Below are 25,144 nucleotides of genomic sequence, written 5' to 3' on the forward strand. Positions count from 1 at the left end.
CACCAAATCGAATATGCGGATCACAAATCTAAATTTCATGGCAGATCATTCGAGGCCCGGGTTACCAATGACTGCCACAGGTATTGTTAGCCAACAGGGTGCCTGTGCCACACCTGACTTCCTTATACAATATCACAACTCCTCTCTCGGCACCCTGTCGTACGCTTTCTCTAAATCCACAAACAGACAATTCAACTTCTTCTGACCTTCTCTATACCTCTCCATCAACATTCTCAAAGCAAATATTGCATCTGTGGTGCTCTTTCTCAGACTGGATACCACTACTTTTTCCTATAACTTCATGGTGTGACTGATCAACTTTATTTCCTCTGTAGTTACTGCAGGTCTGCACATCTCCCTAATTAAAAAAAAACACTTCTTCTCTTTTCCTCAGGCATCCTCTTACCTTCCAAAATCTTATTGAACAACCTGGTTAAAAACTCCACTGTCAACTCTCCTAAACATCTCCATGCTTCTACTGGTATGTCATTGGGTCATACCAACTTTCCACTCTTCATCCTTTTAATCGCTGCTCTCACTTCCCCCTTACTAATGCAATCCACTTCCTGCTTCATTCTCTCCACACCATCCAACCTTCTCTCTTTCTCATTTTCCTCATTCATCAGCTGCTCAAAATACTCCCTCCATCTTCTCAACACACTCTCCTTACTAGTCAACACATTTCCATCTCCATCCTTTACTGCTCTGAATTGCAGCACATCCTTCCCAGCGGTATAAATAATTTTTTCCTTCCTTAGTGTCCAACTTCTCATACAGCTCCTCATATGCCTTTTCCTTGGCTTTTGCCACATCCCTCTTCCTCTGCTGCTGCATCTCCTTGTACTCCTGCCTACTTTTCTCATCACTCGATCCCAATCCTGTTTTTCCAACCTCTTTCTCCTTATGCTTTCCTGCACTTCCTCATTCCATCACCACGTCTCTTTGTCGTTCTTTCTCTTTCCAGATGTCACACCAAGTACCTTCTTAGCTGTCTCCCTAATCACTTCTGCAGTAACTGTCCAATCATCCAGCACCTCTTCACCACCACTGAGCTCCGTTCTGATCTCTCACACTACAGTCTTCCTACTTCAGTTTCCACCATTTTATTCTTCTTTCAGTCCTCACTCTCCTCCTCTTCTTCTTTACCTCCAAAACCATCCTACAGACCACCGTCCGATGCTGTCTAGCTACACTGTTCTCCACCAACACCTTACAGTCTCCAATCTTCTTCAGGTTGCATCTCCTACATAGAACAACGTCCACCTGTGTGCACCTTCCTCCACTCTTATACGTCACCCTATGATCCTCCTTTTTTTTTGTGTGTGTGTTACCACTGCCATTTCCATCCTTTTAGCAAAATCTACCAAAATCTACCCTTCCACATTTCCCTCCTTAAAGCCATACCTACCATCACCTCCTCGTCATCTCTGTTCCCTTCACCAACATGGCCAATGAAATCTGCACCAATCACCAATCTTACATTCCTAGGTACACCTTCTACCACTTAATCTAACTCACTCCAGAATTTTTCCCTCTTTATCTCACAACCCACTTGTTGAGCATAAGCACTAATGACATTTATCATCACCCCTTCAACTTCCAGCTTTACGTTCATCAGTATGTGAGGGTGGCGCAGGACATGTATAAGGAGAGTGTGACAGCAGTAAAGTGTGCACTAGGAACGAGGTTGGATTGCATCATGGAGCGGCTCTTAGCCCTTTCCTGTTTGCAGTGGTGATGGACAGGTTGACGGACGAGGTCAGTCAACCTGTACTATGATGTTTGTGGATGATATTGTGATTTGTGGTGAGAGTAGGGAGCAGGTTGAGAAGAGCCTGGAGAGATGGAGGTACTTGATGGAGAGAAGGGAATTGAAAGTCAGTAGGAGTACATGCAGGTAGTTGGTTTGATAGAGGCAGATGTAGAAGACAGGGTAGTATGGAGACAGATGATTCCTTCGAGAAGAAGAAGAATTTTCTCCTAAAACCACTCTTATTTTTACAATATAGGATGTGTTCTGATGTTTAATTGTTCAGACTTTTTAATTTTTAAAAAAAAATAAGTCACTGAAACTTCCTGTTGCTTCTTTCAGTTTTGAAAATAAAGTAAAATGTATTAAAATTAATTATACACGTACTAATACAAAAATAAATTTAATTGTAGGCCAGTAATATTAAACCTATTACAAAGTTTTATAAACAGTAAATTTGACACTATCAGGCAGCCTTCATGCTTTGTGCATCTTTTCTGCCCAACACAGTTGCATAAAGAGTTTAAGTCACTAAAGCCATCCTGTCAGCTTGACAGAATTGTCGATTGAACTCTCTCAACAACAAGGTATTTTTGCTTGCATCATTTGGTGCAACCGCTAAAGATTGTGGTGTATGTAAATCCCAGGAATTTAGCAATTTCTGAAAATCTCAAACCAGCACATCTGGTACCAACAAAGTCTGTCAAAGTCATGGTCAAAGTCATAGTCAAAGCATTTGATCTATACCTGTATGATTTATTTACCGTATTTTTCGGACTATAAGCAGCTACTTTTTTCCCACTTTTTGAACCACGCGGCTTAAACAACGAAGCGGCTTATTTATGGATTTTTCCTGGGTTTTTCCTGGTTTCACAAACTTCAAGCCAAAAAACTGAGCGACATAAGATAAGACCAATTAAATTTCCGAACGGAAACAAAAAACGCACCTCACCTGTGTTCTGAGCTGCACAGCATCCGCACGGCAATTTTTAAACGCACGACGATGCCAAAAGAAAAACTTTGGCAAAAAATTTTTGTGAAAGGAAGAAAGATGACAGTGAACAATGACTTTCTTGGTAGGCTACTGTTTAGATACCAGCCATTGTAACGCGTTGAGTCTGGGTCATGGGATAGCTCACTAACTCCAGTTGCAACAGAAATCATATAAGCACAGACAGGTTTTCAAAACTCGTTCTTTTTTATTTTTCTTGGCAACAGCGTTACGGGTTAGTCAAAGAAACTTAGAAATGAGCATCAGAAAATAATAAGGACATATTCCTCTGTCTTGCACACATGCAGTAATACCGGAAAAAATGCGGCGGCAGGCTATTCCCAAAATGCCGCTCTGCTCTGAAAGGAGCCACAACAATCACCCGTTACACCGTGTTACAGACACTGTCTTATGTTAAAGCCTGTGTAAAGGTAATTAGTTTCAGTGTAGACACCTGCGGCTTATAGACAGGTGCGGCTTATTTACAGTGAGGAAAATAAGTATTTGAACACCCTGCTATTTTGCAAGTTCTCCCACTTAGAAATCATGAAGGGGTCTGAAATTGTCATCATAGGTGCATGTCCACTGTGAGAGACATAATCTAAAAATAAAATCCAGAATCCAGAATGACCCTCAAAGACCTGTTAGTCTGCCTTAAAAATGTCCACCTTCACTACATTTATTATCCTAAATTAGATGCACCTGTTTGAGGTCATTAGCTGCATAAAGACACCTGTCCACCCCCATACAATTAGTAAGAAACCAACTACTAACATGGCCAAGACCAAAGAGCTGTCCAAAGACACTAGAGACAAAATTGTACACCTCCACAAGGCTGGAAAGGGCTACGGGGAAATTGCCAAGCAGCTTGGTGAAAAAAGGTCCACTGTTGGAGCAATCATTAGAAAATGGAAGAAGCTAAACATGACTGTCAATCTCCCTCGGACTGGGGCTCCGTGCAAGATCTCACCTCGTGGGGTCTCAATGATCCTAAGGAAGGTGAGAAATCAGCCCAGAACTACACGGGAGGAGCTGGTCAATGACCTGAAAAGAGCTGGGACCACCGTTTCCAAGGTTACTGTTGGTAATACACTAAGACGTCATGGTTTGAAATCATGCATGGCACGGAAGGTTCCCCTGCTTAAACCAGCACATGTCCAGGCACGTCTTAAGTTTGCCAATGACCATTTCGATATATAGATAAAATAGAACTTTTGGGTCATAATTCCACTAAACATGTTTGGAGGAAGAAGAATGATGAGTACCATCCCAAGAACACCATTCCTACTGTGAAGCATGGGGGTGGTAGCATCATGCTTTGGGGGTGTTTTTCTGCACATGGGACAGGGCGACTGCACTGTATTAAGGAGAGGATGACTGGGGCCATGTATTGCGAGATTTTGGGGAAACAACCTCCTTCCCTCAGTTAGAGCATTGAAGATGGGTCGAGGCTGGGTCTTCCAACATGACAATGACCCGAAGCACACAGCCAGGATAACCAAGGAGTGGCTCTGTAAAAAGCATATCAAGGTTCTGGCATGGCATAGCCAGTCTCCAGACCTAAACCCAATAGAGAATCTTTGGAGGGAGCTCAAACTCCGTGTTTCTCAGCGACAGGCCAGAAACCTGACTGATCTAGAGAAGATCTGTGTGGAGGAGTGGGCCAAAATCCCTCCTGCAGTGTGTGCAAACTTGGTGAAAAACTACAGGAAACGTTTGACCTTTTTAATTGCAAACAAAGGCTATTGTACCAAATATTAACATTGACTTTTTTAGGTGTTCAAATACTAATTTGCAGCTGTATCATACAAATAAATAGTTAAAAAATCATACATTGTGATTTCTGGATTTTTTTTTTTAGATTATGTCTCTCACAGTGGACATGCACCTACAATGACAATTTCAGACCCCTCCATTATTTCTAAGAGGGAGAACTTGCAAAATAGCAGGGTGTTCAAACACTTATTTTCCTCACTGTATGTTCAAAATAAAAATCTTTGTCAAATTCAGGCTTATATATGGGTGCGCTTAATAGTCCGGAAATTACGGTAGATGGTTTGTGCTACATGGTTTGCTGAAAGGATAACGGCATGAATACGCAGGTGATCGCAATAAAGTGGCCAGTCGTGGTACATTCCGGCTTGTGTATACACACACCCCATCAGGTGGAGCCCCAAGATCTCATTGCTATGCAGAAACAGAATAAGAGAGGTGTAAAGGTGGGAGAAGCTAATAGCAATGGAAGCATGAAATGATTCTGCCTAGTGTGTTGTCTCTCAGCTGTGTGACAGGTTAATGGGTCTGGTGCTACCTATCTGAACACTGAACATATTTCCTCTGAGCCACAATGCTGCTATTTTTAAAGCAAAATGCCTTTTCAAGGTAAAAGGTTGGGTTATTCTTTAGCTCAAACAAGGTTGGCTGCAAGAAATCTTGAAAACAAGTGTCCAATTTTGAAGGAAAGTGGGTCAAACGTTGTGATGCTTTCAGTAGGATCAACTCTGAATGAAAGCATCCACTTCAGGTTATTTTTGGTAAGGAAATGCAACATTATATACTTGTCCTTATTTTTTCATATTTTGAGATTTTTTTCCCACGCTTCAAACCCCGCGGTTTAAACAAATGAAGCAGCTAATTTATTTTTTTTTTTTTATATATTTTTTCTGGGTTTTTCCCGGTTTCACAAACTTTCACAAACACAAGCCAAAAAACTGAGCACCAAAACAATAGACCAATGAAATTGCGGACGGGTTTAGGTGAACCAATGAGACTCTTTATATTAAATCAGATGCGCTCCCACTGAATCAGGCCACACCACATCATAAATATGGATGAGGTTCCTCTGACGTTTGACCTGCCGCTCACTCGGACTGTCAACAGGAAATGCGAATCATTCGTCACGCTGAAAACGCACTTCACCACTGTTCTAAACTGCACGGCATCGGTGGAAAATCTTCCACCGATGCCGTGCATCAGAAAATAATAAGGACATATTCCTCAGTCTTGCACACATGCAGTAGGGCTGGGCGATATGGCCTAAAAAAAATCCAAGATTTTTTTACAAAAAATCCGATTTTGCGATTTAAATCGATTTTTTTCCCCCTGCTCATCAATCTGCATATGACAAAGTAAATGTTCAAAAAAGGTTTTAACTTTATTAAATAAAGTTTATTTACTCTTCTGGGATTATAACCCACTTTGGGTTAAAGTGCAATCAGAAACAACAAGACAAAAATACAAGATGGCAGGCCCTGCCATTGAAAATTGTAAAAATAGAACGTAACATAACATAAAATGAGCAAACCTACAAAGAAAAATGTTTTATGAGTGTTTAAATGTGGAACATGATTTAAAATGCACCTGAGGTTTTGAGTGATTTTGCCTTTACTTTTCTCCAAAACTCCACAGTAAAAGGACTTGAAAATTAACAGAGTAATAGACAGGGACACTGTAAATAAGAAGTATTTGAAAGATTGAGCAAACCTATAAAGAAAAATGTTTTATGAGTGTTTGAATGTGGAACATGGTTAAAAATGCAGTGATGCTTGGAGTGATTTTGCCTTTACTTTTCTTAAAAACTCCACAGTAAAATGATTTTTTATATAAATAAGAATATAATAGACAGGGAGATTCTAAATAAGAAATATTTGAAAGATTGAGCAAACCTCCAAAAAAAATTTTATGAGTGTTTGAATATGGTGATTTAAATGCTCAGATTTTTCTGTTTCTTAACGGAAACGCCGTTCTGAAGCGTCTTTACATGTATTTTGACCGCTCCCACCACCCATACCGTAAGTGTACGATTAGACGCGCAACACTAAACAAAGTGCGGCTGCTTAATCGTGTATTTTCAAGATGCGGCTGCTTAACCGCAGTCTTGTGCTGCTGCTGTCTTGTTCATTTCGTAGGGCCCTACATCTCTCCCACTCGACAGCATGCCTCTGTTTGAGGTGCTGCAGTAAATTGGTGGTACTGCTACCTTTGCTTGCTCGCTGCCATGTTGTTTGTGTATCTCTATGGCAAACACGCGGGGAAAGGGGTTAGTTCGCGTGAAACTATGGAAGCCCAGAGGGGAGCGTCGGCAGACATTAAAGAGAAACCCGAGATCGATGTAAACAACACATTTGAGTTAATCGATAAAATCGATTTATCGCCCAGCCCTAACATGCAGTAATACTGGAAAAATGCGGCGGCAGGCTATTCCCAAAATGCTGCTCTGCTTTTAAAGGAGCCACAACATATTTCACCCGTTACACCGTGTAACAGACACTGTCTTTCATTAAAGCCTGTGTAAAGTTCATTAGTTTCAATGTAAACAGCGGCTTATAGACAGGTGCGGCTTATTTATGTTCAAAATAAAAATCTTTGTCAAATTTAATGGGTGCTTATATTTCCGGAAATTACGGTACGCATCCAAAACTCCAGACATCAACACTGTCAGTAGTGATTAAGAAAGTGTATAAAATGTATTTTCTTTCATTAATTTGACTATTAAAAAGTAGTATTTCTAATGCAATTAGGCTTTTCATTTCAATCGGAATTATTTTCATCAACCAATGCAAATCTATTTAAACTGAATTCAAACATGATAAAAATATGTTACGTTTGTAACAAAAAATAAAATAATAAAAATGTAAATGTAACAAAAGTAAAATGTAAAACATTTATTAAGCTCACAAATTCAGCAAAAAAACTAAATTGCTGATGACGAAATTACACATTGAGATTTCTGTTAGAGTGTTCAGGTCTTTGCACATCTGTTCCCAGTTCCTACTTGCTAAGAATGCATTGTGTAGATTGATCTTTATAAATTGCTATAAGGGCAATCACCCAAGTAGAGATTTAGGAAATAAACCAAAGACAGAACCACGGCTTTGGCAGTTGGTGCCGCCTTTAATCACCAGCCAAAAAAACCCCAAGGCAGTCTTCAGTGGATCGGATTTAAAATCAGCATCCTGTTTAGAGGAGGATAAAATAAGAGAAGAGATAAATGATAACTACATCAGTCAACTATAATATTAAAAGGACTGTTTTATTGAACTGTATTCAATTGAATACAGAGCAACTTACAACTGTGGTGGGATTTGAACTTGTGACCTTCCAATCCAAAGTCCAATGCCTTTAACCACTAAGCAACCACTTTAACAATAACCAAACTTTAATGTCTAGTTGACTTGGTCTGAGCTGTAGAAAAGTGTTTTGTGGGGTGTTGTGGAACCAAAATGCTCCAAGGTCTTACAGTAATACTCATACTTTCATTTAGTTACCAGGTACATATATGCAGATACAGTATATTAATTTTACTTGTAATTTAATAAGGTAGCATGTAGCTTAATATACTCAAGCAAAAAGAACTAGTTTCGATGCATAGATTATATTAAACATTTCACTGATTCTATTAATGAATAAAATAAATTTTTAAATTGATATTTGTTGATATTTACATCAAGAGGAACATCAATCCAGTAAACTTGACGTTTCTTCACGATTAGATGTCACATTGCTTACATGAACAGCTTAGTGCTGTTTATGAAACAGTATTTTATTCAAATCTACATCAATAAATGTGCAAATATAAAATAAAATATTTTCAAGGTATAGGAATTACTAAAATCATAATTTACTAAATTAATTAAAAAAATAATAATTTAATAATTTATTAATTAATAAATTAATATTTTGATTCAAAGGGCAATTATGAGACAAATATATTCCACAGTTAATTTTCAAACCATCACAACCCTTATATACTTTGTCAGATCACAGTCAGTTGGAAGCTCCAGTTCCCAAGAACCACTGAGGCCTTTAAATATGGCTGCCACAAACTCCAAATCCTAGATCAAAACCACACTCACTACACTCATACACAGAGACTTTCATTTCATTCATCATTCACAACTCTCTGCACAATACACTATGGACAAAAGTTTGTGGACACATGACTAAAAAAAAATTTTTTCCTTCTTTTTGAATATCCATTCCACATTTAGTCCTCATTTGCTGTTATACTTTTCTCGTTATCTTCTCTTCTAATACAATGTTCCACTAGATTATGGATATTCGTGCTTTGTGTTAGTAAAGTCAGGTAGAAGATATAAGGAGGCCTGAGGTGCAGTCAGCATTCCAGTTCATCCCAAAGGTGTTCAATGCACTTTCTCGATTGTTTTGGATTTGATCGCTTGGATTAATAAAGACTGTCTCTTACTCAATCCTTGGCAGTGAGCTGTCCTAAGGATCCCCACTGTAACATTGAAAAAAATAATGTATACCCTTTTTGTACATATATTTGTATCTATTCTTTTTTTTGCCTCTCACATCAATCTGTTTTAAAGGACATCAGATGACTGGCGCTGTTGATTTTAATAAAATTGTATTAAAATATTGTATTTGGAAAAAAAAATGCACCATAGTCCAGATTTTTCACAGAAACAGAATGTTTCAGGCAAAAGACCTTCTAAAATTTATTGACTACAAAACACAAATACTAATCTCTCTGATTGATTGTATGATTTATCATCATCATCTTCATCATCATCATTGTCATCTTTGTAATTATCGTTACCCTGCTTAAATATTTTGACAGCCTTATGTTTGACAACATGGCACATGGCCTAGGGACTGATCAGCTCTTATCCTGTTTACAGCTGATACAGCACATTTCACCTTTTCTGGCACTGCACTTTATGCTCTGAGAAAAACTTGCCGCTTGCACCATGAACACGTTATAATTATTTTGTTACCACATCACATGCCTAAAATCATGCCACTGGTTCATGATATGAGAGCTCCCAGATTAGTGTTCCTCCCACTGACCAGTCAGACAAGCACAGCCAGACTGGGAGTCCTGCCAATGCCTGCTGACTCGCCAGCCAGAACCAGCTGGTCAAGCTGGAAGGCAAACTGGCCAACCTACTACACCACCCTAACACTAACAAGACCAAGCAGGGAGACCAGCTAAACCAGGATAAACCAGTATAAACAGGGAAGAACCATTATAACCACAGGTTGTAAGTAAACTAAAGACTTTAAAGTAAAGACTTTGGACAGTAAACACCAAGCAACAGGATTCAGTATAATCAAAATATACAGTATGACTTTTTTTTTTACCTTTCGGAGCAAGCAGCATAGTCGCTCAATGTTCCGAAGCCTTTCACGCTGTGGAGAGAAACAACAAACTGTAAAATCCTCCAAAACATTCATTTAATAAATATATGCTTCCCAAGATATATAGTATATGTATATTAATTCATTTACAATTTTTTTGTATAGCACTTTTTACAATAGATATTGTCTTAAAGTAGCTTTACACAGGTAAAGCGTTTATAAGGTTATATAAAAGCATGTACGTTTGTTCCTTATAATTGTTTATCCCTGATGAATAAGCCAGTGGTGACTGTGGCAGGAAAAAGCTCCCTTAGATGATATGAGGAGAAAACCTTGAGTGGAACCAGACTCAAAAGGGAACCCATCATAGGATTCATTGATTCGCATTGGTGTATTTGCAGAAAAGTTAACATGTGATGCATCAATTTAAGAGAGTAGGCATTGGATACAATTTGCCATTTGTGCATCGTTTTTTTAACATATTGGCATCAGTAAAAATTGATTAATTAATATGTAATTATTAGTAGATGTGCTATACATTTATTATTTAGAAAGTGACCAATATTTTATATTTAGATTGATTTCTCCTGGCTAATCCACACATTCTCTCAGCACCACTGCTGCTCGATACAGTATATATATATATATATATATATATATATATATATATATATATATATATATATATATATATATACACATACAGTGGTCCCCCGGTTATCGAACATAATTCGTCCCTTAAAACGAAATCCGAAATCTGATATGTTCGAAAACTGGACCTAATTATCCCATAAGAAATAATGGAAAACCAATTAATCAGTTCCCGAACTCCACCAATACCCAATAATTAACCATTTTTTCCTGTTTTTAGCCGTATTAATACTGTCAGGAATCCCCCTGCCACGCCCCCTTCGGTGGCTGTCATACCTCGGTGCTTCAGGGAATGCCCTGTTCCACCACCCACATTGAGCTCATCGCAATCGGGCTTCCTCCGTAAAGCACAGTGGATATTATTTATGGACTGCCTTTTGCCGGATTATCCCGATCTCTGCAGGTATTTTGTGTTGGTTATAAAAGTATAAATTAACAACTTTACAAAAGTTAGAAACAAAATGATTACTGTACTTACCGCTAAATATCACTAATATTGTTCACAAACAGAAGTTGCGATAGATGCTTACTCAGCGATGGTTGAAGCGGAAGCAGTTTCTTCCCCTCACGCTGGGTTGGGCAGTGTGGGTGGCATTCGATAACTGGAACTTTGTTCGTTCACCGGACCCAAATTTCGTTTGGAAAACCGTTCGCTAACCGGAATGTTCGATATTCGAGCCGTTCGATAACCTGGGGACCACTGTATATATATATATATATATATATATATATATATATATATATATATATATATATATATATATATATACAGTGGTCCCCAGGTTAACAACCAATATAAGCCCAATCTCAATGCATTATTGTTTCCATGACTTATAATTCCTTCACTCATTCTCTGTCCACTTGCTTGGGAAGCGGATGCATGGTTACTCGGTAAGATTTATATTCTACAGTATATTTAGGTCTGATCATTCAGAAATCTGATCTGAATCTCCCCTTTGGCCCAATCTGCTCCAGTATTAAGTAGACTTATAATTAACCATCTGCACTATCACAAGAGATCTACCACCTGGGGAGATTAAGTGTTGAGAGCATGTGTTTCCTATGAAGTCATCTTTTCTATCCAGAGTAACCCGCTATATGCCCATTTTCTGCGTAAATGAAGGCCACAATTGCCTAATTTCACTGTAACTAACATGGATGGAGAGAAAGATAGAGAGACAGAGAGAAGAGAGAGAGAGAGAGAGAGAGAGAGAGAGAGAGAGAGAGAGAGAGAGAGAGAGAGAGAGAGAGAGAGAGAGAGAGAGAGGGGGGGACAGAAAGAGAAAGAGAGAATACTGTCCCTCCCACCCAATGTTCAAATTTCACTCGCTTTGACTCTTACAAATGGAAGGCGTCTCAGGATTTAAACTAGTATTCTCAAATCTCAAATTGTAATTTGGGGTGGAAACGTTCCTGTTTCTTCCCTAACCAGAGTTTTTAAGTCAGTGTGAAGTCACTACTCCCTAAAAATATCTGTAATTCCCAACATAAGCACTTAAGTCATCCTGTAAGACTATGCAGTCAGTAGGACATTTCTCTCACTGTAGCAAGCTTCCTACCTAAAACTCATACCTATTTCGATGCTCTTAAGTCTAATTAATTCTAATCTTTGAATGCAATTTTATATATATTTTACCATTTACTCTATTTGCAGTAAATACAGTGGTACCTCGACATACGATTTTAATTCGTTACGTAACCTTGCTCGTATGTCAAATTGCTCATATTTCAAAGCAAATTTCCCAATTGAAATTAATTGAAATGCCATTAATCTGTTCCAGCCCCCAAAATGCCACCCTAGTTGTTTTTGTTACGTGTTTTTGAAAAAGAGGCGATAAGCGGAGGCGGAGGGAAAACTCGTTTTTTACTATCACTCCTGCACACTACGTATCCCTAAACTTTAAAATTTTTACTTTGCTTATCTTAATTTTCGTCACAATCTTCGCTTTCTGACTTCGATTCGCCATCCAGCAGCGGTGTCTCGAGCTCGTAACTCAACTTTTTTGCTCGCGTATCAAAGCAAAAAATCGACAGAGTTACCGCTCGTATCTCAAAAAACTTGTATGTTAGGGCACTCATATGTCGAGGTACCACTATACATCAGAATTTACCATTGAAACTGTCGTTGAAGCTAACTAGCCTGGGTAGCTTCATTTCCAGCTGGTTATTTGGGCGTTCTGTCTAAGAGATTCCAGACAGTAAAGTTTGGCACCAAATCCACACTGACAGTAAGAAAGGGGAAAACCCCAGGGCTTCTGCCTCAGCCCCCTGCTGCACAGTCTGTTTACCCAGTATAGCCAGATACAGCATCAACAATAGCATCAAATTTGCAGACAACACAATGAGTGTGCCTCGAGAGGAGGATTCTATGCTTGTGCACAAAAGTGCCAAAACAACAGCCTGGCTCTGAAAAGCAAGAAAAACTGAGATCTGAAAAAGCTTCCACATTACTGTGTACATACTTAGCAGACTACTTCCCCCAAAACACCAGCAGCATCCTCAAAAAAGCACTGCTGCAATGTCAATTCTTTCTAAGGACACTTCTTAGAAGACGCAGGCACTTTAACAGTGTGTCCTGGACGAGAACATCACAGTGTGGATTGGATCTAAACACATGTGACCTACAACTCCTTCAGAGGGCATCGAAAACTGCAATAAAACTCAACATCTCCCACAACTCCAAAAGCTGTACTTGGAAGTCTAAAATTCTGTAGTCCTCTCACACAGATCATGATTTGTTCTCTTTACAATAAACAGCCCCATAGCATAAAAAAATGCCATTTCTGGGCATTTTTTCCCCTCTGACTCTCACTTTTTATCATTCTCTGTAAACTTTAGAGACTGGAATAATGTCTAAAACCTGCCGAATCCTAATCCTCATTATGGTTTGTTCCAGTTGGGAACTTAATAATGTAATAATGTTGATGCTGTATACATCTGATTATACTTTTTAATTTATTATACCGTAATTTCCGGACTATGAAGCGCACCCTTATATTAGCCGCACCCACTGAATTTGACAAAGATTTTTTTTTTAGTTCATAATAATAATGTCTACACTGAAACTAATGAACTTTACACAGGCTTTAACGGAAGACACGGAATGCAATAGGTTGCGCTTCTATTAGGAGCATAGCGGTATTTTGTGAATAGCCTGCCACTGCGTTCTTCCGGTTGTACTGCGTGTGTGGAGACAGAGGAATATGTCCTTATTATTTTCTGATGCTCATTTCTAAGTTTCTTTGACTAACCCATAACGCTGTTGCCAAGAAAAATAAAAAAGCACGAGTTTTGGAAACCTGTCTGTACTTATATGATTTCTGTTGCAACTGGAGTTAGCGAGCTCTTCCTTCACCCAGACTCAACACGCTACAACGGCTTGTATCTAAACAGTAGCCGACCAAGTAAGTCATTGTTTACTGTGTTCCTCCTCCCTTTCACAACTACAACTACAGTTGAAATACGAGTGCATTAATGTACAAGTTTTCCGAGGTACGAGCGGTCACTCTGTCGATTTTTTTGCTTTGTTACGCAAGCAAAAAATTGAGGTACGAGCTCAAGACACCGCTGCTAGATGGCGAAGCGAAGCAAGAAAGCGAAGATTGTGATGAAAATTAAGATAAGCAAAGAAGAAAAAGTAAACATTTTAAAGTTTAGGGATACGAAGTGTACAGTAGTGATACTAAAAAACGAGTTTTCACTCCGCCTCCGCTTATCGCCCCTACCCCCAACCTCCCCCCCCCACCCACACAGACACACACACACACACATACACACTCACACACACAAACACACAAACACACAAACACACACACACAATATTACCATCATTAAGCCTGTAAAATGTACTTACTGCATGGTATGGATTGCCCTGATCAATAGGGACTTTGAAATCTGCATGGAGCTCATCAAAGGCTGTTATCTAAAACCGAGAAAACAAGGAAAATATCATTATATCGTTTCTCTCCTGTCACACAAGAACATGATAGACGCACAAGTACATACACTTGCTCACAGAAACTGTACAGTAATATATATCTCACAAAGGTGATGTTAATTTAATTTAATTTAATTTCAGCAACCATTTTAGTGTATCTTCTCAAAGGACAATACTGTAGAAATGAAACTTGAATATATTTTAAAGTTAATTTATATATTTTTGTCAATGTGCAGCTTGTGTAGCAGTACAGATTTACTGTCCTCTGAAAATAACTTAACATACAACCATTATTGTCAAAATAGCTGTTAGTGAACATGTCAAAACTCTTTAAAAAGTAAAGTTTTTACAACTAAAGTGTAAATATTTAGTGTGAGCACCATTGTTATGTAGCACTGCCTTAATCCTCCTGCACATGGAAGAGCTGCACAGGTTGTTGCTGGGATCCTCTTCCACTATTATTTTTCCATAATGACATCACTGAGCTGCTGGATGTCAGACACATGTTGCTTCTCCACCTTCCACTTGAGGATGCTCCACAGGTGCTTAATAGGGTTCAGGTCGGGAGACCTACTTGGCCACTTCATCACCTTCACCTTCAGCTTTCTGAGCAAGGCATTTGTCATCTTGGTGGTGTGTTTATGGTTGTGGAATACTGCCGTATTAAACTTCTTTGATGGACCCTTGTGAGGTCTGTTACGAGTGGAACCCGTCTTGAAAAACTCCTGTATGACCCTGACCACTGTACTGTAACTCAGTTTCAGGGTGTTAGTGATCTGCTAATAGTCTCAGCATCTTTGTGGAGAGCAACAATTCTAATTCTTTAATCCTCAGAGAGTCTTTAACATGAGGTGCCATGTTGAACATCCAGTGGTCAGTATGAGAGAATTGTACTCAAAGCACCAAATTTAAATTTCAACTGCTCTAGTACAAGATACATAGATTTGTATGGTTCTGTCAAGCAGACAAAAACACCAACATGATGAATAGGACATGTGGCTTTGCACATTTACACGATGTACAGCTGTACCCACTTTTGTTGGCAGTTAATAAGACAATAATGGCTGTATGTTGAGTTAGTTTCAGAGGGCAGTAAATCTGTACTGCTATAAAAGCTGCACATTGACTACTCTAAACTATATCCAAGTTTTATTTTTATAGTATTGTCCCTTTGAAAAAATATACTATGTTTACTGAAATGTAAGGGGTGTACTCACTTTTGTGAGCTTGTGTACTTTATTGCAGGCTGAACCTGATCATTTTCACATGACCTCTTTTATCAGCAAGCAATTTCCACCACGGAACTGTAATTTACTCAATGTTTTTCACATTATGCTGTGTAAAACAGTGTGCTGTCTGAAATCCCAGGAGATCAGCAGCTTCTGGAAAAACTCAAACTAGCACGTCTGGCACTACCAAGCATGCCACGCTTAAAGTTACAGAGCTCACACTCTTTCTTCATTCTGATGTTTGATGTAAATATTAACTGGAAATTTTGGCCAGAATCTGTATGATATTTGCATTTTGCTGCTGGTTTGATAACTGCATTTAGATATACTTATTTTTATTTGAAGAAGAGGATTTGAGATGCGGAGATACAGTACTCTAATCGTAAAAGATTAATGTGCGAGGCATTTGCCTGAGAGATGATGACTGCCAGAGATTCTTGACAAGTACCTCAATAGCTTTGCCCTAACTGCAGCGAATCACTGATAGAGCTTTGTGAAGCTTGCAGGCTACGGGAATACTACTGACATTACCTTCCTGTGACAATGTGTGGTCACAGCAGGGTGGAGAGCAAACAGCAGATATGCCTGCTGAGCTTTGTGAGAAGAATACGCAAACCTCAATAAAAGAATATACTTTTGCTGATTTGTAGCAGCTGGAACCTAAAACAGCAGAAGGTATTTATAATGGGAAAGAGAAGAGACTGCATTGTTTTCATTAGTCGAATTTAGGTAAGGCATGAACAATTGGAAATTGGACTGTTGTGTGGACAATCCTAACAGCCAGTGATGATCCAGGCAATGTTTTTGTTTATGGAACAACCTAACCAGAAGAAAAAAAATGACTGACCAGCGATTTAATGTCTGATATTTAGTGTTTGAGTGTTAGCAGAATGTTCAGAGCATGTCAGACATATCACGGCATGTACAGTGGGGAAAATTATTTTGCAAGTTCTCCCACTTAGAAATCATGGAGGGGTCTGAAATTGTCATCATAGGTGCATGTCCATTGTGAGAGACATAATCTAAAAAAAAAAAAAAATCCAGAAATCACAAAACACCTGAGAAAGTCAATGTTAATATTTGGTACAGTAGCCTTTGTTTGCAATTACAGAGGTCAAACGTTTCCTGTAGTTTTTCACCAGGTTTGCACACACTGCAGGAGGGATTTTGGCCCACTCCTCCACACAGATCTTCTCTAGATCAGTCAGGTTTCTGGCCTGTTGCTGAGAAACACGGAGTTTGAGCTCCCTCTAAAGATTCTCTATTGGGTTTAGGTCTGGAGACTGGCTAGGCCATGCCAGAACCTTGATATGCTTATTACAGAGCCACTCCTTGGTTATCCTGGCTGTGTGCTTCGGGTCATTGTCATGTTGGAAGACCCAGCCTTGACCCATCTTCAATGCTCTAACTGAGGAAAGGAGGTTGTTCCCCAAAATCTCGCAATACATGGCCCTGGTCATCCTCTCCTTAATACAGTGCAGTCGCCCTGTCCCATGTGCAGAAAAACACCCCCAAAGCATGATGCTACCCCCCCCCATGCTTCACAGTAGGGATGGTGTTCTTGGGATGGTACTTATCATTCATTCTCCCATGACTTCTCTGGCTCATCCAAATGGTCATTGGCAAACTTAGGACGTGCCTGGACATGTGCTGGTTTAAGCAGGGGAACCTTTCGTGCCATGCATAATTTCAAACCATGAGGTCTTAGTGTATTACCAACAGTAACCTTGGAAACGGTGGTCCCAGCTCTTTTCAGGTCATTGACCAGCTCCTCCCGTGTAGTTCTGGGCTGATTTCTCACCTTCCTTAGGATCATTGAGACCCCACGAGGTGAGATCTTGCATGGAGCCCCAGTCCGAGGGAGATTGACAGTAATGTTTAGCTTCTTCCATTTTCTAATGATTGCTCCAACAGTGGATCTTTTTTCACCAAGCTGCTTGGCAATTTCCCCGTAGCTCTTTCCAGCCTTGTGGAGGTGTACAATGTTGTCTCTAATGTCTTTGGACAGCTCTTTGGTCTTGGCCATGTTAGTAGTTGGATTCGTACTGATTGTATGGGGTGGACAGGTGTCTTTATGCAGCTAACGACCTCAAACAGGTGCATCTAATTTAGGATAATAAATGTAGTGGAGGTGGACATTTTAAAGGCAGACTAACAGGTCTTTGAGGGTCAGAATTCTAGCTGATAGACAGGTGTTTAAATACTTATTTGCAGCTGTATCATACAAATAAATAGTTTAAAAATCATATATTGTGATTTCTGGATTTTTTTTTTTTTAGATTATGTCTCTCACAGTGGACATGCACCTACGATGAAAATTTCAGACCCCTATATGATTTCTAAGTGGGAGAACTTGCAAAATAGCAGGGTGTTCAAATACTTATTTTCCTCACTGTATATAGTAGTGTAAAGGGCATGCGCATATGCCCTGCAGTGCATGCTTCTCTTCAGGGACATCCCCTTACATTAGGTAAACACTCAATTTAAAGGATGTTCTTCCTGCAAAAAAAGAACGTGTAATGACCGATGCCTTCATGTATTGCCATCATATTAATGATTTTATCATGAAAGTTGTGTGTCTAGGTGGTCACTTGGGGTGTAACGGTACACGTATTTGTACTGAACCTTTTAGTTACTGAATGAATGGATGAATGAATGATGAAAATAATTAATTCATTTATGAATAAATACATTTAATTGAAAAAAATTTATTGAATTAATAAATAAATAACGATCTTGTGCGTTTGTTCAATGCACACATTTGTTAAAGGATGCTGAAATAAGTAAAACAGTTAAGTAGAACATTCAAAAATTAAATAATAAATGTAAAAAATACACAAATGGAAACTATTTAATTTTTTTTTTATATATAAATTTCATTTTATTTAATCAATTTATTTTGTGCCTATCTATTACTATCACCTATTAAGTATCTATTATTAAGTAAATCTGTTATTTAATTTCATATAATATAATAAAAAGTGTATTGCTTTAATTGTATTTATTCATTTTATTTTCATAGATTTTATTTTCATTTTATTTTAAACTGTTGATGTTCATAAATGTTAATAATAATAAATGACGTTAATAAAAAAACGACAAGCAAATTTGTTTTGCATTTCTTCCCGCTAATTGTACTAAATTGTACTGACTTAAAAATCGAGGTACATACCGAGCAGTGAATTTTCGTACCATTACATCTCTAGCAGTCACACATGCTAGTACAGACTGACAACACAACAAGTGACCAAGCAAATGCACACCTTTTTTCGCACAATTCCTGACAATCTGACACACATAGTGGACATTTTGCAGTAGTCCGGTGCTCAGTAATTGGAAAATTTACTATTAGGCATTTCAGCTGTTCGGGGCAAGGATGTGCTGGTCCACAATCAGCCAGGGCTACAACTGTGTACTTTTCAATAAAGGATCGCTTTAAATGATAGATCTGACGCCCCTGTGGAGTGTCTCAACACAGAGTGAGTCCAGTCATCAATAAATCAGCACTACGGGTAGGTTGTGTTTAATAATGCTTTGCAGGGTGTGCTGTGACATATTCTTGTGGTGAATTTTATATAGAGAAGGTAAAATGTGTGTCACTGAGGTTCTATGACAATAATATTCAATAATCTTTATTTGTATAGCGCTTTTAACAATGAACATTATCTCAGAGCAGCTTTACACAGATAATCATCTCATCTGAGTTGGACCAAATGTCCATTTATTACAGATAAACAATGTTGAGGTGCAGTGATGGTGATCAAAAGCAAACTGTGGTCCTAAGTGTAGCAGACTATTGACATTAACTACAGTCCAAATCCAAATCCTCAGAGTTTCTGTTCTTACTCCATAATTTCATGGATCATTAATTTCACTTAACTTTAAAGCCAATTTTATATACCTAAACACAATTCCTGCCTCCCATTAAAGCCCTGTATCTATATACTGTATATACAGTGGGGCAAAAAAGTATTTAGTCAGCCACCAACTGTGCAAGTTCTCCCACTTAAAAAGATGAGAGAGGCCTGTAATTTTCATTATAGGTACACTTCAACTATGAGAGACAAAATTAGAAAGAAAATCCAGAAAATCACATTGTCTGATTTTTAAAGAATTTATTTGCAAATTATGGTGGAAAATAAGTATTTGGTCAATAACAAAAGTTCTTCTCAATACTTTGTTATATACCCTTTGTTGGCAATGACAGAGATCAAACATTTTCTGTAAGTATCCACAAGGTTTTTACACACTGTTGCTGGTAGTTTGGCCCATTCCTCCATGCAGATCTCCTCTAGAGCAGTGATGTTTTGGGGCAACATTTATTTTCAACTTCCTCCAAAGATTTTCTATGGGGTTGAGATCTGGAGACTGGCTAGGCCAGGACCTTGAAATGCTTCTTACGAAGCCACTTCATCGTTGCCCGGGGCGGTGTGTTTGGGATCATTGTCATGCTGAAAGACCCAGCCATGTTTCATCTTCAATGCCCTTGCTGATAGAAGAAGGTTTTCACTCAAAATCTCACGATACATGGCCCCATTCATTCTTTCCTATTCACGATCAGTCGTCCTGGTCCCTTGGCAGAAACACAGCCCCAAAGCATGATGTTTCCACCCCCATATATATATATATATATATATATATATATATATATATATATATATATATATATATATATATATGTATACAATGCAAGCACTCCCATATGTCTCTTAAAATTCAGACCATATCCTGCATTATTCAACACTGCCCATTCTATAATATTTGCACACAAATCCGTATTTCAAAAAGGGAAACGGCCTCTGATGCAAAAAACCCAAATGGGACATAAATATTTGAACAAATCTCTTTAAATGTTAACAAAGACTGAAACACACTTGAACTGGGTCAGTGTCCTCAGTCTGTTCATTGCAAAATGTCATCATTTGATTAATATCTCAATTAATACATATTTACATATTTACTTTTAATCACCACATTATCTGTGTAAGGCTGCTTTGAGACAATGTTCATTGTTAAAAGCGCTATACAAATAAAAATGAATTGAATTGAATTGAATGTGTTGCAAATCAGACACATCAGAAAGACAAAAAACATGATTATTACTGATAAATGTAGAGAATACAACCTGTCTGTTTTATTATTATTTTTATTATTATTATTATTATTATTATTATTACATTAAAATAATATGCAATAATATGCAAATATCCATATGGCTCTGAAATATTGAACATAAGGATGGGAGTTCAAGCCCCGGTATCACCTGGTATCTGCATCTCTTGGGCCCTTGTGCAAGGCATTTAACACTATCGGCTTCAAGAGGTACTGTATCATGGCTGACGTAGACTCGCTGGGATATGCAAAGAAAATCATTTCACTTAGCTGCTATGTACCTGTGAACAAACACACTCTTATCCTTTTTATATGCCTCCTAATTCTTCATAGGAACCATCTGGTGAACAGTTTTGCCACACAGATTGGGGAGGATTTAAGGAAAGTAATGGCTAAAAGTTTTGCCAACACTCTAGCGCCACTATTAGGTAAAAAAAAATAAATAGGCCCAATTTAAACGTTATTTGAGAGTTTTATAGTCATTACTTTTTAACTATGTGTGCATCCCTGATTCTAATCAACTACAACAATAACATACATTTCTGGCAAGATTTTTGACCATGTTTTTTTTTGCTATTCCTTTAAACTGTCCAGTAAGTTTGAAATACATCACCTACATACAAAACAATTTTATATATCCCAAAAGATTTGCTGGTAATGGGCCAATGAACCTGACATCAATGCTGCCAGCTTGCTATCCATGTCATGACCATGACTTGAGGCTATTTAACAAATTTCATGACTGCATCACTTACTGGCCTAAAAGTTGCAATTGCTTAAATCTTTATGGCTTGTCTTACTCCATATTTGATCATCACCAGTGTTGGATCGAGTCATCTAAACACCCTGATGCCTGCTTTTTGCCATAAAGATAGGACATTACAATGTAAAAAACACCTGAAGCTTTATCTGTTCTGAGAAGAATAACACAATAAACAGGTTGCTCTGCTCATCTTAATAAAATATTGTTCCTCAGCCAAATACGTTCCCCAGAATTTGTTCTGTGTGTCCTTAGAAACAACAAAACTAATGCACAAATCTGTCACAGGAGGCTTCATCATAAAGCACTGGCCCACTTCATGCATTGGCTTGCAATCTACACTAATATACATGATCAGGTCAGGGTACCATACATAAACTAGCATTACTCTGTGGTCTTTTACTGACTGTAGACCTTCTGCTGAACAAATCATCTAGATCATATATGACAAGCTACACTATATAGACAAAAGTTTGTAGACACACATCAGTAACTGCACAAGTAGCTATAGAATACATAGGATAAATTTTTTAACATCTGCATAAAGCTAGACATCTCCATCCACTAGAGCTTGGAATATTCGCTTTCTAGCTTTACTTCACATCAAACCAAGTGCTATAATGATACACATGGATTTTAAACTATCATTGAGGGTTTGTATAGGTCCTGCTACTGTGGTTAGATGTAACGTAATCATTTAATTTAACATCAAGCATTTGCTTAACATCTAAAACTCACTGTTTTTTCTATCTATGTAAAGCATCATCGTAATCCATGTCAGCTCTCACTCAGGTTGAGTTTTAATATTCATCTTAGTGCACGGGTTAAAGGAACTATAATTATAAGTATTATTATTATTATTATTATTATTATTATTATTATTATAAATAACCAATACAATAATATACTTTTATGCTATTTTAGGATAAGAAAAGAGCAATCATTTTAGTCCTATGAAGGGAAAGACAAGAATCCGCATTAACACTTGCCTGACTTTTACATGATCTGCTGTGACAAAGCAAACTTGGGATGGATGGATGGATGGATGGATGGATGGATGGATGGATGGATGGCTGAGTGAGTGAGCTCAATATAATGGCTAGGTGCAAAAAAAAGGGAGAAGTGAAAATACCAAATAATCTGAAGACACAAATAATTGTATTACTATTGTCATACATAAAAATCATATAGTGTTTGTAGTGTTTTGGTTATTGATATTTAGTCGTTTCCATGAAACGTGTGTGACAGCATTTGCATGGTCTCAGATGTCAGAAAAATATGGTTATAATCCTTATCTCTAAGGTTTTATGTCTCCTACTGCATGAAGCCAAGTGTGTGCGTGCGTGTGAGTGTGTGTGTGTGTGCGCGCGAGAGAGAGATTATTCAGTCATTCAGGCATCTATTAAACCCCAGCTGAAATGATGCTACTTACTTGACCAGGAGATACTCAGGTAACGACAAACACTTACATGACAGATGGCGAAGAAGATGAGAGAAGCGCAGAGGACGAGGGAAAGCATGTAACAGAAGGCAGCGAACGTAAACATTATTGATCGCTGTTACCAACACAGCGGGGGGAATAAGACACAAGAGAAAAAATAAACAAAATAAATAAAGAAATGTCGGGGACGAAGCGCTTTTACGCCCCGAGCTTCTGCCAGCATTCCAACATCTTCATCCGCACGGGCGCCACGTTCCTTCTGACCGCGTTTCCGACTTGTGATGTCAGAATTCACTCAAGTACAATCCCATGCTCGCAACCGCACCAGGAACGAAGCAAGAGAGGAACATCAAGCTGCTGCTGCGGGTATCCGGGTGCGGGAACACACTGAGAGAGAGAGAGAGAGAGAGAGAGAGAGAGAGAGAGAGAGAGAGAGAGAGAGAGAGAGAGAGAGAGAGAGAGAGAGAGAGGAATATATATATATATATATATATATATATATATATATATATATATATATATATATATATATATATATATATATAGAGAGAGAGAGAGAGAGAGAGAGAGAGAGAGAGAGAGGAATATATATATATATATATATATATATATATATATATAGAGAGAGAGAGAGAGAGAGAGAGAGAGAGAGAGAGAGAGAGAGAGAGAGACAGAGACAGAGGAATAGAGAGAGCAGGATCCTGCTCCTCTTCCTCACACTTTTTGGCCTAGGATGGGGCTGAATTAAAAACAGGTAAATGCACTGATCCCTTTATTGCCATCCTCTCTCTCTCTCTCTCTCTCTCTCTCTCTCTCTCTCTCTCTCTTTCTCTCTAATAGTGAGGCTATATAATTACGCTATATAGGCTATATAATAAGTTCCAGAAAATGCCACAAACAAGATTTGCATATAAAGTGGTTCAGTAAAAACTTTATATAATTACAAAATAAGCCACACACCCCATGTGGGGCAACTATGGGTTTGTGAAAAATGGGACATTGATATTGATCCTTGTTTTTTTTTTTTTTTGTAAGCAACTCAAACTGTGAAATGCCCACACAGATTATTTGTGGTTCCATTGTGGTTTTGCCACAAGAAATTATTCTTCCCTAATATGCCCTCATCAGGATATACAGGCCCAATGTTCAATGCACAGCCCCTTATAGTGGCTATGAGGCTCCATAAGCCACACCAGTGTGATAATGTCCCCACAGCATTCACCTGATTTGGGCAATCCACTGTTTGGTTGCTCACATGGTGCCCTCACTCGTCAAAAACAAGTCATTATGCTTTATAATTATGATAACCTGGAATACTTCCACACGATATTGTACAGTCATGCGTGTAAATGTTAGAGAAGCAACATCACTTGAACGTGACTGGAAATTTGTCTGAAATTTGTCTGCTTCATTGGCAGCTTTGAAAAATGTTTGCATTATCCAGACCATGTCTTTACTTAGTAAGTTACACAGAGATTGGACCCAAGTATAAACGGAGCACATCAAATTCATACACAAAATGTACAGTGCCTGTTAAAAGTTTGGAAACACAATGGTATAAAGATTTACTTTACCGAAACAGAAATATAAATGTACAGATGTTCAAGTTTATTTTGAAAAAAGAATCCTCTCTTAGCATGATTAACAGCTTTATAGACTCTCGGTATCTGGTGCTGGAGATGACAGACTTTCTTATATCCCAGAGATCCCACATGTCTGTTTTACCTTCTGGCTCTCCTTACTTATGCTGTCATAGCGAGTCTTGCCAAAGTCTCTGATCACTCTGATCACACTGCATAGGGTCTTTAACTATTATGTAACATAAGGATTTTTAGGTAATGCATGCTTCCCTCTCTGTGTCACCCCCTTTCTCTCCACCGAGTAAAGCAGACTTCAGAGATACCTGTCCCTTTCTTATTTTCAGTCCTGCCTGACACATCCTGGTTCTCTCTCCACTCGATGTGGCTGAGGATGGTTCCACATGAACAGCTAGGAAGGTTGGAAGGTTAAACTCAACAACCATGAAGATGGATCTGGGCTGCAATCAGTAGAAACAGTAAAAACTAATAGAAACTGCCACAGTGGCACCTGCCAGGAACAGTTTTTGCCTTCAAGTGTCCATCATTAAAGCAATGAATTCTCAACAATTCTGGAATATAATGAATGGAC

At 38.4% G+C, this 25,144-nt stretch overlaps 1 protein-coding gene across 1 annotated transcript in view; it reads right to left on the reverse strand.

The window, feature by feature from the left end:
• The window catches only part of cnih3 (cornichon family AMPA receptor auxiliary protein 3), a 35,844-nt gene extending 12,405 nt beyond the window's left edge, over positions 1-23,439 (reverse strand). Inside the window, exons 1-3 of the mRNA XM_083563166.1 lie at positions 23,004-23,439; positions 14,350-14,418; positions 9,849-9,896 (exon numbers count right to left, since the gene is read on the reverse strand). Coding sequence (XP_083419292.1) covers positions 9,849-9,896; positions 14,350-14,418; positions 23,004-23,081 — 195 coding nt within the window. The 5' untranslated portion in view covers positions 23,082-23,439. The remainder of the gene's footprint in view (positions 1-9,848; positions 9,897-14,349; positions 14,419-23,003) is intronic.
• Between the last annotated feature and the right edge of the window lie 1,705 nt (positions 23,440-25,144).

The sequence above is a fragment of the Silurus aristotelis genome (assembly GCF_946808225.1).
Source record: "Silurus aristotelis genome assembly, chromosome: 15".
Classification (NCBI taxonomy): Eukaryota; Metazoa; Chordata; class Actinopteri; order Siluriformes; family Siluridae; genus Silurus; species Silurus aristotelis.